This window comes from Caretta caretta, chromosome 11 (assembly GCF_965140235.1).
Source record: "Caretta caretta isolate rCarCar2 chromosome 11, rCarCar1.hap1, whole genome shotgun sequence".
NCBI classification, from domain to species: domain Eukaryota; kingdom Metazoa; phylum Chordata; order Testudines; family Cheloniidae; genus Caretta; species Caretta caretta.
Genome location: NC_134216.1, coordinates 62,829,408 through 62,846,248, shown reverse-complemented (window position 1 = coordinate 62,846,248; position 16,841 = coordinate 62,829,408). Strand labels below are relative to the sequence as shown.

General features: G+C 40.9%; 1 protein-coding gene across 1 annotated transcript in view; it reads left to right on the top strand.

Moving 5' to 3' along the window:
* INO80D (INO80 complex subunit D) overlaps window positions 1-16,841 on the top strand; it is a 57,910-nt gene that overhangs the window by 23,690 nt on the left and 17,379 nt on the right. Inside the window, exons 5-8 of the mRNA XM_048870436.2 lie at window positions 1,000-1,108; window positions 10,695-10,919; window positions 13,025-13,134; window positions 15,799-15,932. Of these exons, the coding sequence (XP_048726393.1) occupies window positions 1,000-1,108; window positions 10,695-10,919; window positions 13,025-13,134; window positions 15,799-15,932 (578 nt within the window). The remainder of the gene's footprint in view (window positions 1-999; window positions 1,109-10,694; window positions 10,920-13,024; window positions 13,135-15,798; window positions 15,933-16,841) is intronic.

The following is a 16,841-nucleotide window of genomic DNA, read 5'->3' as shown; positions in this document are numbered from 1 at the left end:
TTGGAAGGGAGACTGCGTTTTCCCATCCTGCTCTAAGGGATTAGCAAGGATAGGGTAGGGCCATGAAAAGATGCAGAAGATGAGAATCTATAGGAACCCTGGCTTGATCTTGCCCAGACATCTGGAGGGACTTTCCTCCATGGTCCTTCCTGGTCGCCTTTTCAGCAAAGTCCTGCAGTGCTATGTAGGATGCTGTCCTGGGCTCTTTGGTAATGAGGGACACAAAAATCACAGAATGAAGTGGTCCTGCTCCAAAAATCGTTAATTAATCTGGTATTCTTATGTGTACTTAAGCTGTATAGGAAGGTGAACATGCTGCTTAAGAGTGACTGACCCCAGCTCTTGTCTCTTCCCCCTGGAGCGGAAGGAGCCCCTTTCTTACTGATATCTGGTGGAGATGGCAGGTGATTTACACAGAAAAGAACAGAGGAACACATACTGTGTAGCTCTGTCCCTGTAGCTTTCTCCCATGGTTTTGCTATTCTCCATGCTTTTCAGCTGGGGGAACAGAGGGTCTATACTCTATAATGTACAGAAATAAGAAACTGGGTTATGTAACTTATTTAGACCATAGACTATTAATTATTGGACTGTCAGCTCTTCATGGTAGGGTCTTCCTCTTTATCATTTGTAAAAAATCTAACATTGAGCACAACAGAGAAAATATTTGTCTTTACATAAGACTGATGGTAGTTTTGGTTTTTATTTAATATATTTATGGACAAAGAAGGCCAGTAAAGATATTAAAGGGGTAACAAACCGGTCATTGAAAAATGCTGTTTGTACATTTGTAATGAAGCTGCTGTCATAACTGTCCATAGGTTATTGAGAAAATTACACGATGAATCTAATATAATGTATCCTCACTACTGTGCTATGTACGACCTAGAATAGGCAGAGGCCGTTGATAGTGGTTATTGCCACAGGTTATTCACAGATATTTGAGGATTACAGTCTCTCTTCATCCAGCCTTCATGTTTCCAATTCTCCCCTATTCAGGGCTGGACTGGTCTGAAGACAGTGGAGAAGAGTTGGAGGATTCAGAGCAAACTTCCCCATACCAGGTTGCATGGTCTATCCGGGAAACTCTCAGATATGAAAGACATGAGTAAGTATCCTTCTTTTATTGTTTGTATTGGCCTCCAATTCAGCAAAGCACTTAAACATGGGCTTTACTTTAAGCAAAGTTAGTGGGGCTTAAGTGCTTTGCTGAATCAAGACCTTTTATTATACAGCAGAACCAGGTCAACATGTTGTTAGTTGTTGAGCTCTATCCAGAAGCTGTGTCCCAGATATCAGAAATGAGATCGGGAATCACAGTAACAGACTGTGAGTAGACTTCTAAATTCCATTTTACATTTGATAAGGACGTAAACCTGATCTCTTATCTGGAAGAAGAGAATAATTAAAAAAAACTAATGTACCAAGAGAGTAGAGTAACGCTTAGTAGATAAAATGGGAGCATGAATTTTAAACCTTATCATAGCAGCCCTGCATAGTATTTTTCAAAATCTTTTGTTGTTTCTGACTTTTGAAAATTGTACTAATCAATAATTTTGTCACTGAATTGTTCTTTTGCTTCTGGAGACATTGGGTTCACTTTTGGTCTTGAGTTTGGTCTTATCATAATCCTGCTAAAAAGATCAAATGTCATTTTCAGGCGATGCCCAGGACAGAATGGAAGTTATTTTAGCAGGGGCTAAGATTCTGCAAAGGTTTTCACACACACACACACACGCACCCCTTCTCCATGAGGATTGTTTCGGTTCATTTATTTGTAAGAGCTACAGTTCTGACTCAGTCCCACAGAACCACTGGAGGAGTGCCATTTTTGCAGTCTGCTGCTGAAGCAGGGCAGGGATAAAGGCCTAGATTCAGAAAAGCACCTAAGCACGTGCTTCAGTCCCACTTAATGGGATTTAAGCACACACTGAAATGCTTTGTTGAATAAGGATGACTTTGTGTATTGGGGCCAAAATCAGAACTTATCTTTTCTGTTTTTACTACCTTTTAGTAGTATTTTTGTTTGTTTGTGATACAATAGAGAGGAATATGGGATTGATAGTTTGTATAACTGTTCTTTTCATTGGTAATTGAGAAGTGGTATTATGCCTCCATCAACTAACCAGTAACATCATGTTCTAGATTTTGGTTATAAACTGGCAGTACATTCGTATTGCTGGTGCAGAATGGCTTAAAATGTTGTGCAAACATTGTTAATCCATGACTGTGCAGTCTCGCAACAGGATATGATCATATATGTCTCTGTTAATGTCATTTTAGCACACAGAGAGTAAAGTCAGAGTACTGTAGTTAAATTGAGATAATCTAGAAGAAAGGAGCTTGAGCCATATTAATCACAAAATGAAATCACAGCCTTGATAAGTTTTGTTATAGCTTCTATATTATGATTCAGTTTCAGTACACAACCAGATATTTTTCTTGTGTCTAAAAGCATTGCACCTTCTTCCAAAAGACATGGATGGATGTGGTGGTAATACTTCAGTGCCCCTGCAAATGTGTTATTTAAAACTGCAAAACTGAACGGCTAGGACACCAGCTTGCAGAAAACCATACCAATTTGTAAAGGCATCTTCATGGTGAACGGCAAAGCTGCGATCAAAATTGAGAGAATGGTGAATGCCCTCACCAAGCCAAACTTTGGTGACAATCAGCAGACCAAAAACATCCCTTTAACATTCCTTTTCCCCAAATAAAAAAATACTTTTTCTTAGCTGGCATGAAAGTCGGTTGCCCTTTTGGGATCACTAGGCAGAAAAACAGCGAGCTTTCATAGAAGTTACAAATATTTTTAAAATATAGCTATGGTATAGCTTTTTTTCAGGTGATTATTCCTCACAGCCTGGCTATTAGGGAACATAACATGAGGGATCAAATAGACATACTTCCATTCTGACTATAGTTTTCCAGTTAATCTTTTAAACTGAATATAACTTTCAAAAAAGGTGAAGTGTCCAATCAAAGAACTCTTCCCCCTCCTTGACATTGGATTGGAAAGTTACTTACATCTCATTTTCTTTTTCACCTTTTAAGGGGGTTGCGCATTAGCTTCTGAGTCTTGGCTTGGTTTTGGGTTGGTTGGTTGTTTTTCTTTCGCTGAATCCTCCATGTTCTTTTCACATGTTGATCAAAAGTATGAACTTTAATTGACATTTTCTGTTTCATTTAACGTTTTGTGCACTTCACCTAAAACGCCCTCTTCATTGACCATAACTGATCAATTCTTTTACAGCACTCAGAACTCTTACTTTTCTATTTAATCTGCCGAGTTCTACTCTTCAGCACCTTTTCTAATTTTGTTTATGAATAAACATTGACACATTTTCTTGTTTCCAATCTTTCAAAATTGTATTTCTATTTGTCAAGCTTCAGTAAAGATTGTTATTAAGTAAACATCTATTCCTTGTTCTACTTTGACATTCTGCACTATGTTCTCTGTTTCTGAGTATATATTAATTTAAACTTTTCCATGGATGAGTTTGTTTTGTTAAAGTGACTCAGCCTTACTAATTTAAATAGCTACTCAAATTGATAGCAAGCTAACCAAAGAAATCTGATGGTTCAACAAGGACATGTGCAGAGTCCTGCACTTAGGATGGAAGAATCCCATACACTGCTACAAACTAGGGACTGAGTGACTAGGCAGTAGTTCTGCAGAAAAGGACCTATCGGTTACAGTGGACGAGACGCTGGAAATGAGTCAACAGTGTGCCCTTGTTGCCAAGAAGGGCTAACAGCATTTTGGGCTGTATAAATAGGAGCATTGCCAGCAGATCCAGGGACCTGATCATTCCCCTCTATTCGGCATTGGTGAGGTCTCATCTGGAGTACTGTGTCCGGTTTTGGGCCCCACACTACAAGAAGGATTTGGAAAGAGTCCAGCGGAGGGCAACAAAAATTAATAGGGGGCTGGAGCACATGACTTATGAGGAGAGGTGAGGGATTATTTAGTCTGCAGAAGAGAAGAATGAGGGGGGATTTGATAGCTGCTTTCAACTACCTGAAAGGGGGTTCCAAAGAGGATGGATCTAGACTGTTCTCAATGGTGGCTGATGCAGGACAGGAAGCAATGGTCTCAAGTCACAGTGGGGGAGGTTTAGGTTGAATATTAGGAAAAACTATTTCACTAGGAGGGTGGTGAAGTACTGGAATGCGTTACCTAGGGAGTTGGTGGAATCTCCTTCCTTAGGAGTTTTTAAGGTCAGGCTTCAAAAAGCCCTGGCTGAGATGATTTAGCTGGGGATTGGTCCTGCTTTGAGCAGGGGGTTGGACTAGATGACCTCCTGAGGTCCCTTCCAACCCTGTGTAGACGTACCCATAGAAGCAAGTGATTAACTTTGAGTGCAATTCTGCATTCACTGGGTTGGCTTGTTTTCAATACTTCTCCTTGAGGGAAAAATTTCCTCTATAATGTTCAATTAGAGTTTTCAGTGATGGTATGGCTCAGCATTCAGAAATCATGATATTGGCTTAAAATTCATGAGATTTTGAAAATAAAACAGTTGGAGTTTGTTTGCCTTCTATTTTTTTAATCTGCAGGGTCACATTCTGAAGCTTGTGTGTAAAACATGGGGGCCATACACTTACTTTATTATTATTAAAATGAAAATTGAGATTCTGGTGTATTCACAGGACTTCAGGTCTAGGGCCTTGAAGAAAAACACCAAATATTGCAAGACTCTCTGATAAAATTCTGAGTTAGCAACACTAGAGTTAAGATCAAGAGTAACTGACTTGCTGGAAAACCTGTTTCAGCCGGGGAAAATTCTTCATCGGAACACTGGTTCCTGGGGGAGGTGAGACATGAACAGTCTTTATCTTCATCTACAACTACTAACACCAGAGTGGTCCCTGCTTGCAACTCCATTGCCCTCCCTGAAGCTACACCATGGATGATTTGACCTTGGCCCTCATCTGCTTGTAAAGGAAAAACAAGCTTATTTAAAACAAAATCCAGATTTGAACAACTTTGTTGGCAATGTATATATTGAAGTTTGTCTAAAATGGTCAGAATAGACTGTTTTTGCCACTGAAAGCAATGGGAAGTAAATTTTCTCCATCATAGCTATCAGTTCACAAGAAAGATAGTAGCCTTCAAAAGTGAGCCTACAGCCATCAGCGCTGCAGAAGTGTTGAAACTACCAAAGCATGTACAGTTGCAACCACTGCTATAGTGCCCACTAGTGTCAGGATGTGATGCTGCAAGGGACTTTGCCTCTAGAACCCCTATTGACGGCTTCCTCAGCCCTGCAGTGGTCACTCTCTGTTGCTGGATCTTCCATGGCCTGGTCTTCCAGTCAGGACACTTCTTAGGAGAAGCCGCCTTCTGGTGTAACAAAAATCCAACTGTGAATCCAAACAAATCCAAACTAATCATTCTCCCACCCTCTTTGGCTACATTGACGTTCTCTGCTCTTTACCTGTATGTGTGGGCCTTGCAGAGTTTCTCCTATGCTGCTGCTTTCCAGCAAGTTTCCCCCATTGCTTTTCATCCCCAGGGACTCTGGCAGCTTACCTTAGGGATCTTCCTGCTCCTTTTAGGTCCTGACTCAGGCCCCCAAGGGCCTGTCCTGTTCACCAGTGGGTCTTCTCCAGCCTGACTTTATCAGGCCCTTCCCAGAGTGAGGGAACTTCTCTTGCTCCTCTCCTGGGTCTCCTGACTGAGTTCACGGCTCTGTTTCAGTAGTCCTCCCTCTGATCCCACCACAGCAGGGATCAGGAATTATAATTAAGTCTCCATCATACCCATCAGCGGGGTAACTGTCTGGTCACAGGCAAGGCAGAGTCTGCAGAATGGGATTTAATTATATTTTTATATAATTATATGGGATTTAATTATTTAAGGGCCAGCCAGCCTCTGACACCAAGGTACTTCCTTGGAATTTAAAAAACGGAACAAACAAATGAGATGATTAGTGTTCGTCCTCACACCGTCCCTCTGGCATACTGCATGGCAATAACATATAATAAAACCCACCAAATAAATACAGCCTCTACACTTTAAAAAAAGAGGTACTAGAAATGGCAGAAGGAAGAGTGGAAAGATTCTAAAGATTCTTTCCTATAATGTTCAAAAGAATTACACTGGAGTGATTTTATTTATATATTTATTTAACAGCTGTGTTTTGCTAGCCTGTACCATAGTCCAGATCTCCTCTTGAGGGAAGAGCAGGGTTCTTGGTTACTCTGTAGTAAAGAATAACAGTACAAAGGGTGGTTCCTTTGTTTGTTACTTCCGATAGGAGGACGACTTTTTCCAATTAAAAAATACTTATATATTTTCACCTTCCATTGTAGTGTGGTGCCTTTGCAAATAATTCCCAAGAGGTCACTACACTAAGCTAGTTAATGGCAAACCCTGTAGAGAAAGTCACCTTTGTCCTGTCTGTTTCTTCATGCTACTTGGCATGCCCTGTTCTCTCCCCTGCCAGATTTTACCCCCACATAAGAGTCTTCCTTAAAACCCTCCTCAGAAGCTGCAATAGCAACCATCATAGAGCTTCAGTTGGCAAAGTATGGCTGCATATGGAGAGAATGCAGTTAGGCCTATGTCGTCTTTTGCAGATTCTACAGTGGTAATGCTGAGATTATTAGTTTTTCCAGCTCATTTTATTCTGAATGCTGCCTCATGAAAGAGAACTATCTTAAGGACTCCTCCCAACTCCACATTTCTTGTTTCTCAGCAATAAAGGGTCCACAGTTTGAGAACCACTGGGTTATGGCATATGCATCAATTTTACTTCTAATCTCAAGTCAGGAACTTTTCATTGGCTTGAAGAGAAGCTGTTTATCACAGTACTTTAAAAACAGAGGACATTCCGTATGTTGGATTACTGAGTATTGGCTCTCCTAAAATCAGATACCTCCCTCTAAACTAGTTTGGATACCTTTTCCAGCAGTCTGACATTTTTTACACTATGGACTCTCCGAGGCTCCTTTTGTTGACTTTAGCAGTACTGGATTGGTGGACACCACCTGTTTGCTCTTCCTTTCTATAGGGTAGTGCCGTTTTCATTTTTCATGGTAGACAGTCAACATTTATTCCTTCAGAGTTAAACACTTCTGAGTTGTACGTGCTGTTGAACATGCCTGTAATGGCGTGGCACCCATCTCTGTGAGCACCCCCTTCTGGTCAGGTGTGGCCGTGGTCTTTAAATCAGTCTCGGCTCTGGTATCGGGCCATACCCCCAGGGCTTCCTCCCTGGAGGCAATGGTTCCAGCTAGGCCTTCTGACAGTTCGGTCCTCTTCTAGGGGTTTACTACTGTCCAATTGTAGGCCCTTTCCCAGTAGCCTATGCGGGGTCCTGGGCCCACCCACTACTCCAAGTCCCAGACCAGGGACCCTAAGAATAGCAGGCACACACCACTGTGTCTCTTTAGCAAAACTGCCTTCAGTTCCTTGGGCCACTTCCCTGCAGCCCCAGCCTTCACTGACGCCTTACCCTAGCTCAGGGCTCTTCTGTGTTCAGGCCCAGCAGCCAGCCAGGAGCGCTTCTTTGCTCCCCTAGTCCCTACTAGCACTGAGCTGTCCTTTGTGCTACAGTTCCCTCTGGCCAGCCAGGGACACTGTCTTCATTCCTCTAGCTCCAGCAAGGAACTGCCTGTCTCTGGTGGTGCAGCTCCTTTTTATAAGGCCCTCCTAGGCCCTGATTGGCTGCTCCCTGCAGCCTCTCTGATTGGCTGCTTCCCTTGCAACCACTCTAACCTACTTGGAGGACCTCTCCACTGCTCCTTTCTTGGGACGAGTATGGCAGGGGCCTCCGGGCCTAGTCTACGCCGTCACAATTTCACTTATTTAAGAAAGACGGCATGTTTGATTGTTCATTGAAAGACTTCCATGCAGTTTCAGCAATACTGTAAAAGTGAAATGGCAGACTTTAAATCCTGGTTCATAGTACTCTGTTACACATGCTTAATGAGAATAAATCAAATGTAATTTGGTTAAACAGCTCATCATAGAAGGGTGAAAATAAAATGTGTTTTTGAATTTTGACACAAAAAACGGTGGAAGTGACTGCAGTTTTAAAGTCTCTTGGGATGTATAAATATGTTTTGGCTAGTCTTGCTTGAAAGTGAAAGTCCTAAGTAGTATTTAAAACTTGGTTGTCTCCCAGCAAGTACAAGAGCCACTCCTGCAGTGCTTTCTGGGCCTCTGTGTGCCTCTTAACTTGTGATTTTCAGAATCATCTCATCAGTCAAAAGGAGTTATACATATTTTGACCTTTCTACGTTCAGCTGCATGGGAGGTGAGTCAAAGGTTTATTATAATTGTAAAGACGTTCTCTGAAAGAAGGCCACTCACATCAGAAAGCAAAATGTTTCCAAAACCACTTTCACTTTCTAACGTGGACTGTTTCCTTTCTCTAAGGCTAATGGTCGGTTGCGAATAATATTATTTTAAGTAATATAAATATTAGGAGCTTATAAGTATATGTGTGTATTACATACTTTTGTGTTGACTGCCTTATATAAGGAGAAGGTACTCACTCCCACCCATCTTCCTCCCCCATGCTTGTTGTTTAAAATAGAAAGAAAGAAAGAAAATAATTAAAAAGCCATGCAATTCTGTATATAGATCAAATTGATATTTTAACCCATTCATTGCATTCTTATTTTTGTTATAATCATTATCTAAATATTTTAAGGGATACTGTTAAATTGAAAATATTATCAGTTAATATAATTATTAATTAGCAGTGGATATATTTGGTTAAGTTCTTGTAATGGCTGTTTCTTGGGAATAATATGCATTGCATTTAATAGGGAAAGTTATAACCTGGTCAGTTTTTCTCATAAAAATAGATAGGTGGATTTATTTTTCTGTTATGATCGTGCGTCCTCCCTGGAAGTTTTTACGGGCTTTTCTGATGGGTATTAAGTAGGCTTTCCCAAACAGAGAGGAACTTTTACATGTAAACTGAGAATGTTTGGTACAAGTGTTTCCATAAAAGAAATTAAATTTGAACTCCCTTCTCTAAGGGGGCACCTACCACTCTGACATTTCTGGATCTTATTTTATTTAATAAATATTGCAGTTGATGGTCAGCATCTACGCTGTCCTTAACTAGTTTTGCAGTACGCTTTGTTGTTCAGAGATTTGGATTTCAGTGTATTTGATCTTGCTGATCAAGCTCTGCACTTTGTACCTCAGTTTTTAACTCCTTTGCTTTAGGTTTGGTAAATTTAGCAAAAATTGCCAAGTTTTATTTGCTCCAGAGAAGACTGAAGAGAGAATATCTTATTTGAAGTAAATTCACTCCAGTGCTCCTTGGTCATAAACCTTGTTTTGCTGAGTGTTATCAGGGTGAAGCTGACTGCTTGGTACCATGAGAGATCCTAGATTTAAAAAAGTCCCAGTGATGATTTTTATTACTTCTACTGAGCATGTTTGGCAGGTTTGGGTATTTTTATGGTGTGTGTCCTTTGCCATTTAGAAAAAGAAACTAAAAGAAGCAAAACCTTTCTGAGTAAATGGGGATTGACTGATTGCGTGCTCCCCATTCATGCTTCTACTCAGTTTCTTGCATAGGCCTACCCAGATCACTGTCTCACTACCCTGTATATTAACGCTGTAGTAAACTCTGCTTTCTAACTAAATACCTAATGCATAGCTGTGTGTTTTGTGTGTGATTTTTACTGTATCTCATAATTACAGCACATAACAGGGAAGTCGTCAATGGTCTTTAATATCAGCTTTGTAGTTTTACTACTTAAAAAATTTCCCAATGTACTAAAGACAAAGGGAAAAAAATCATCTCAGGTACAGGTGGGTGCCTCTACATGGACTTTGGCGTTATTCTCATTCACCAGGGGTGAAATGCTGGCCCGACTGAAGTCAATGGGAATTTTGCCCCTGCAGTCGGTGAGGCCAGGATTTCACTCCAGAGCTATATAAGACCATAAGCTCGAAAGATTGTCTCTTTCACCAACAGAAGTTGGTCCAATAAAAGAAAATACCTCATCCCCTTGTCTCTCTAATATTCTGGAACCAACACAACTACAGTAACACTGCGAACAACATACGTGCCTGTCAATTTGGGTAGTAAATATCAGAGGCCAGACTCTAATCATATTTGTAGCAATGTAAAGCTGAAGTAACTTCATTAAAGTCACTGGAATTTCATTGATGTAAACCCAGGGCAGGTTAGAGCAGAACTTGGAGCCAGCTTTTTGGGGAAATGGGAGAAAAAAGTTTACCCAGTAAAATCATCCATGAAGAGAGGTCAACTGTCTGGTACTGTGTTCTTAGAATCCAACCATATTTCTCTGGCATGACCTTTCTTCCATCAATTTCCACTGAGTGTTTTCTCTTTTCCATAATTGCAGCTTAAATCAAGCTGTAACTTCATTTGCTGAGACATTTACAGTAAATAAAGGTTAACAATATTCTTTTTAACAGCAAGTTCCAGACATTTAGATGTCTCAAACTCAAAGATAAATCGATGTAATCTCTAATATTGACATACCAAGAAGATTAAATACCTTTTAAAATTTAAAAGGATTCCCACAGTTTGAATTGGTTGAGTTTCTCTTCGGGAACATATCCTTGGCTATTTTTAGCCTTTAGCTATGTGTGGAATTAGAAGAAAGATGTTTGTTGAATAATTCTGAGAGAGTTATAAATTTATTTCTCTTTTTGAAAAAGACCATCTGTTTTTGTGTTTTCTTCACAGGTCAGATGACGATGATGCAGATAGCAGGAGTTCCAGGGTGACCCAACTTTGCACTTACTTTCAGCAGAAATATAAGCACCTCTGCCGCCTGGAGCGGGCAGAATCTCGTCAGAAGAAATGCCGGCATACGCTCCGGAAAGCTTTGCTGCATGCGGCCAGCAGAGAGCCGGAATGTGCTGGGCAGCTGATACAGGAAATCCGAAGAGCTACATGCACTTGGACCAGGTTAGAGCCCATACACGCCAACCTGCCTGCAGTAGTAGGCAAGGCCGGGTGAGAATCAGCAGTGAAACAAGTAGGCTAAGTTGAAATGTTGAACTTTCAACCTAATATCCACATGGACCCTGTATGTGGAAGGCAAAATGTGCCTGACATTAAAAGGTCTATCAGTAGAGTACAGTAAATTAAAGCAAGGTTTATTTCTTAAAAGGTTAGGCATTTTTCAGCTGTGCAGTGTAGAAGATGGATCATAGAATCATAGACTATCAGGGTTGGAAGGAACCTCAGGAGGTCATCTAGTACAACCCCCTGCTCAAAGCAGGACCAATCCCCAATTTTTGCCCCAGATCCCTAAATGGCCCCCTCAAGGATTGAACTCACAACCCTGGGTTTAGCAGGCCAATGCTCAAACCACTGAGCTATCCTTCCCCCCATCATTTGTTCAGTAACACACGCCCACGATTTTAATTCCTTAGGACAAAATCATGGTCCCAGTGAAGTCAACGGCAAAATTCTAATTAACTTCATTAGGGTCAGGATTTCACCCGGAGTATTTTAGCTTCTGGTTTTTGTTACTGATTCTGTCATTGTAACTGATCACCCACCCACGTGTCTTGGGTTTTTTTTAGTTAAATGCTTTACAGAAACATACGCTCCTCTGCAAATTCCCTTAGCAATTCAGACTTTTTTTTAAAAAAGTCTGTGTTCCCTTTACCTCTTTCTAGCATATCATCAGACACTCTCATAATTTATTAGATTTGACTCAATCTAACATTAAATGAGATTCAACAGTGAAACAAATATCCTCTAACAACTCTGAAGGTTATTTTCTGTGGGATTTCCTTTTCGTTAATGTCAACATCCCTCCAGTTCTTGTAATTCATGGAGTTGCTTTGTATAGAATATTTTTGCAAATCCTGGTGTTATGTCTTGGGCATCAGAAGCTTCCCTCTGCTTGGTTCTATCCTCGCTCACCAAGGCATGTGGCTCTGGAGGACTCTCAAGAGAATTATGGGTGCGGGGGGCAGGTGGCCGGAGTAGGCTTAAAGCAGCTTCTACCCTCCTCACACAGAGCACTCTGCATGGGGGTGCTCTAAGCTCCTTTGGAGGGGTAATGAAGGACTAAGGGCTCTTCTTTTTGGTGGGGGATACATTGAGGCTGGAAGAAAAGGCTCCCATTTTGTAAGGATAGCTCAGAACCTCAGTTTTATTAAATGGTTTCTAATTGAACTTTTAAAAATAAATACACAAATAAATGTCTTCCAACTTAAGCTACGTGATAAACCTTGCCAGAATTATTAGGCTAATTCAGTGCAATTTGGTCAGATTATTTGGTAACCTAAGTAAAATCTAATCTGTAGCAAATAGATTAGTTGTGTAATTAGAAGTGAATGAAAAATCAGGGGTAGTCTAGCAAAATAATAGAGCTCTATAGTCACTGCTCCAATTTCATGAAGTGTAGGAACTGAATTGATTTTGTGACTCCAAATATTGCATGTTGGCCTTAGGGGATGATGATATTTACTAAAATTATTTTGCTTAGTTTTGTGATCTAGCTTAAAACAGCTGATGAAGCCGTAAGGGTAGTAGCTGGAATGTCTGCAAAGAACTTTCAATCAGCGTTGAGAATAATATGCATACAAGGTGAAATTCACCCCATGCAAAGGGCCAGTCCTATTTTGAGGTCTTACATAGGACCTTTCTGCATTGCATAGGCCTTGTGCAAGCCTTCTGCATGTGAGGTGGATTTCAGTGAGAATGCAACTCTGGGTTCTGTCATTTAATATTTGCATTGAATGCCTGGAGTCTCTGATCAGGTTCAGGGCCTGGTTGTGTCAGATGCTATGAACAAACAACAGTTGTGAGGAAGTCTTGCTTGCCTCATTCTGTAATGCTGTTACACCAATGTTACCCTTGCCCCTTGTTTACATTTTCCTGTATCCAGCTCTAGAGAGTAAATAACTACACAAATGTGAACTGTAAACCACACAGATGTATCCAGAGTGTCCTGGTTCACTTTGTCATGTTTAATGTTACAGTTATGCCAGGATATCTGCTGGCAGTGGATTTTTTTTTTTAAACTCCATCCTGTAATGTGTTTTTTGTTTCAGCACAAACCAAGCCAAGCAGAGAGATGCAGAACCAACAACGTGTAGTGGAACTGTGAAGGGTGAACAGTGCACTAACAAGGCCCTTCCATTCACCAGGCATTGTTTTCAACGTATCCTCTTACTCCTCTCTATGCTCGTTGAGCAAGGAAACACCCTTGATAAAGTTTCATTCTTTAGCTTGACAGATAATCCTGTATCAGAAATACTTATTTGCAAATGTCTCCAGAACCGTTTTGGCTTTGTGTCTGTCTCCTTACAGGTAGTGGGACGTGATCTATTCACAATAGGCAGAGCAGACCCAGAGTTCAAGGTACTGGTATTTGTCAAAGTTATACTGTTACACACCCCCGGAGCTCAGCGTGGTGCCTGTCAGCAACTTTACCGATGATCTCATTCTTCAATGGGAGGGTGTGCTCTGCACTGCTCTTGTGCAGGGTGGTAGCTTTCCATAGAATGTCTGGATGGTCTTACAGGATTCAGCTGTGTCTGCAGAAACTAGGAATACTGTGGAGTAAAGTGGTAGCCTAGAGTGCATGAATGGTGAAGGTTCTAATGGCCTGCATTGCTAAATGAGACTGTGCAGGGGAAGAATGAGAAGTCCGTAGGACATAGCTCTGGGTGAGGAAGAACCTGTACGTGAATGCGTGGGATTTCAGGAAAACCTTAAAGAAATGTGATCTGCGGAGGCGTAGCATTCTCCTCAAAAAGTGTGTATGTGTGGGGGAACCTAGTAAGAGTCAAAACCAGCTTCCATATCTGAACCTGAAGGTTAGAGAGGCTGATTATTATCATGATTTTTTTTAATGATTATTTTAAGTATTCTTTCTTACCGGAAACACCCACTTGCATCTTTTCGAAGCTTTCTTCCCTCTCCTCCTCCCCTCAGAACTATAGGTGTGAATTCACAGCCCCCTTTGGAACCGAAGGAGTGCTGCAAAATGATAAGGGTGGGGGAATGAACACAAAGAGTAGAAAAGATCTAAATGGACAGGACAAAAGCAAAGTCTCTTAAAATGCTGGGTGTAAAACTGAGTTACCATAAAAAGCTTTTAAAACCAGCCCCTCTGAGAGGGGGAAATCACAGACTATTCCTGGTCCATTTAGGCTCTTATTATTATACATTTTTAAGATACATTAATGTCAGTTGAAATCAAAAGCTATCAGTGGCCACTGACAGTCTTATCCAATGTGGGCATCATGGTCCAGTGGAAGGCACACTGGGCAGATCTGGGTTCAGCTTCCAGGTCTCCAAGGGCCCTCAGTCAGGCCTAGGGGGCTGCTGTTTGGCTTTAAGCAGATTGCTTTGCTTCTCTATGCCTTATCTTCTCTGTTTGTAAAATGAGGGTACCAATACATTGTAAAGGGCTTTGAGGCTTGTGCATGATGAGCTGATTGGCTTTTGTAACTTACTATGCTGCGTCTTTGTCTGTATCTGAAAGGAGCTGACAGTTTTGTGTGGCCTTGCAAAGTTCAGGTAATAAGGCAGATGGGGGTGGGTATTAGATGGTGCACTTTGGCCCCGACAGACGTAGTGCAGCTCTGCGGGACATGTTACTTGTCCCTGCAATGGCTGCAAAATACAATGCTGATTTCTAATTTTATATCTTAAAAATACAGATTTCTGTGAACAAGAGCCTAAATGTGGGGCAGTTACAAGGCTTAGATACATGGGGTCAGATTTTCAAAAGAGCTCTGCACCCAAAGGATCTAGGGTGTGTGTGTATATTATATATGTATACATATATACAAATACAACCACTCCCCCAGTCCCACAAAAATAATATTCTGCAATGTGTCAAGTCCAGTTCAGAGAAATGGAGAATGTTTTGATTTTGCTTTTCTCTCCCCTTCACTCCTCTCCCCCACAATGAAAATAGTCTTTCCATGATTTTCAGATACTTGTTTCCTGCCTTATCCAATCTTAGGTTTTCCCTTTTTCCTTTGTTGTTCTATATTATATTTTTTTATTCTATCAGGGTAGTTAAGTTCTGGAATAAGCTTCCAAGGGAAGTTGTGGAATCTCGATCGTTGGAGGTTTTTAAGCACACCTGTCAGGGTTTATTTGGTCCTGCTTCAGCTCAGGGGGCTGGACTTGATGTCTTCTCAAGGTCCCTTCCAGCCCTGTGCTTTTATGATGCTAGCAGCAGTTTGACTATGAACTACTGTGGGCAGAAGGAAAGATGCTAACGTTATTTGAAAAAGAAAGAAAAAAACCACTGTGAAATACGTATTTGACTTTCAGTAACGTCTGAAAACACAAGTTTCAGTTTAGATTTAATTGACCTTTTCAGTCTGATTACATATCTGCTTTCAGAGGAGCAGGAAGGATCTTAAAACTTTTTGTGTTCTCGAGAAAGAAAGGTAAATACCAAAAATTATGTTAAAGGATGAAATTAAGAAATGCTTTTTTATGTTTTAATAGGGACAGTCAGCAGGAAATAGTCCTGTTGACTACAGTGCTCCAAACTGATACTATTGATTGAGTCTCCAAGACAAATACCTTTTTTTTCCCTAAGAACTCATTAGCAAAATAGCTGCATCAATGAACCCTTCATAACAAATGATAAAATCCTTAGCAATGCTGCATTAATGCAATTTTTTACTTGAAAAGTTGGGTTTGAGCCGTACCTAGCTTTCAACTTAAATAACAAAGTTAAGATATTCATTAAAAATAACATCTTGATGGACTGGTAGAATGCAAGGCTTTGATTTTTATCATACTGGCATTTCTCCATCACCATCTGGTGTGTTGTTCCTGACCCAGAAACGCATAGATATCCTATTGAACCGTTCTCAGCAGCTCTTCTCAAGTTGCACAGCCAAGTTTGCAGATGGACAGCAGTGCTCGGTGCCAGTTTTTGACATTACACACCAGACACCTCTGTGTGAAGAACATGCCAAAAAAATGGTAAGTATAAACCACAGCTGTAACTGTTCCAACAAATTGGGGTCACCAGGAGTTCTGTATTTCTGGCCTGGGTTTATCAACTGCTATGCTATTTTACACCTACTCCCTCCCCAGAATTCTATCCCAAAGGGTATAAAATAGCTTTAAATATACATTTTTTTTGCAGGGGAAGGGGATATCCTAAAAAATAGAAATTGACCTGACCTTTCCATAAAATCATAGTATAGTAAAACCTAGTGAGAGAGCGTCAGGCTGCAATATGTAAGGTTGCCTATGACTGTGGTATCGCAGTAGCTATGACCTTGCAGCATGGTGTATTCTGGAGCATAACAACAGACTGGGAACCAGTGGAACGTGAGACAATATCCTTGATTTTTCTGATCTTCACCTACCTCCCCCAAAAGCAGCACTTTTAGGATAATTTATGTGCCCGCTGCCTCTTAGCCCCTGTCATTTCATTTTTTTCAAAAATATTTTTGGGTCACCTTTAACTCTGAGGTTCCCTTTGTGTTTTACTGGTGTAACACAGACCCTTAAAGTTTTAATCCATTTTTTTTTCTCTCTCTCTCCAGGTAAATCCTCAGTGTCCCTATCAGAGGCCTGAAGATTGTCCCCCCTTTTTTCCTTTGCTTGGCACATCAAAGCCCTGTGTCACAACCATCATAATCAAAATGGAAGACTGAATCCAACTTGCTTCAGAGCCTGTAAAATGGCGCTCATTTTGTAATTGGCCAGTGGGTTGCTCTTCAGGAGTACAAGGCCCTGCAGCTGTGCACCTGCGTCCCCTGCCAATTCTCAGTCCTACAGCACTTACTATGTCTCTTCAGTGCTCTCGGCCATTTACAGCAGTGGGAACGTGACTAGAACTCTGGTTTACACCTAGCTGCACAAATCCTTGCCACCAGGTCA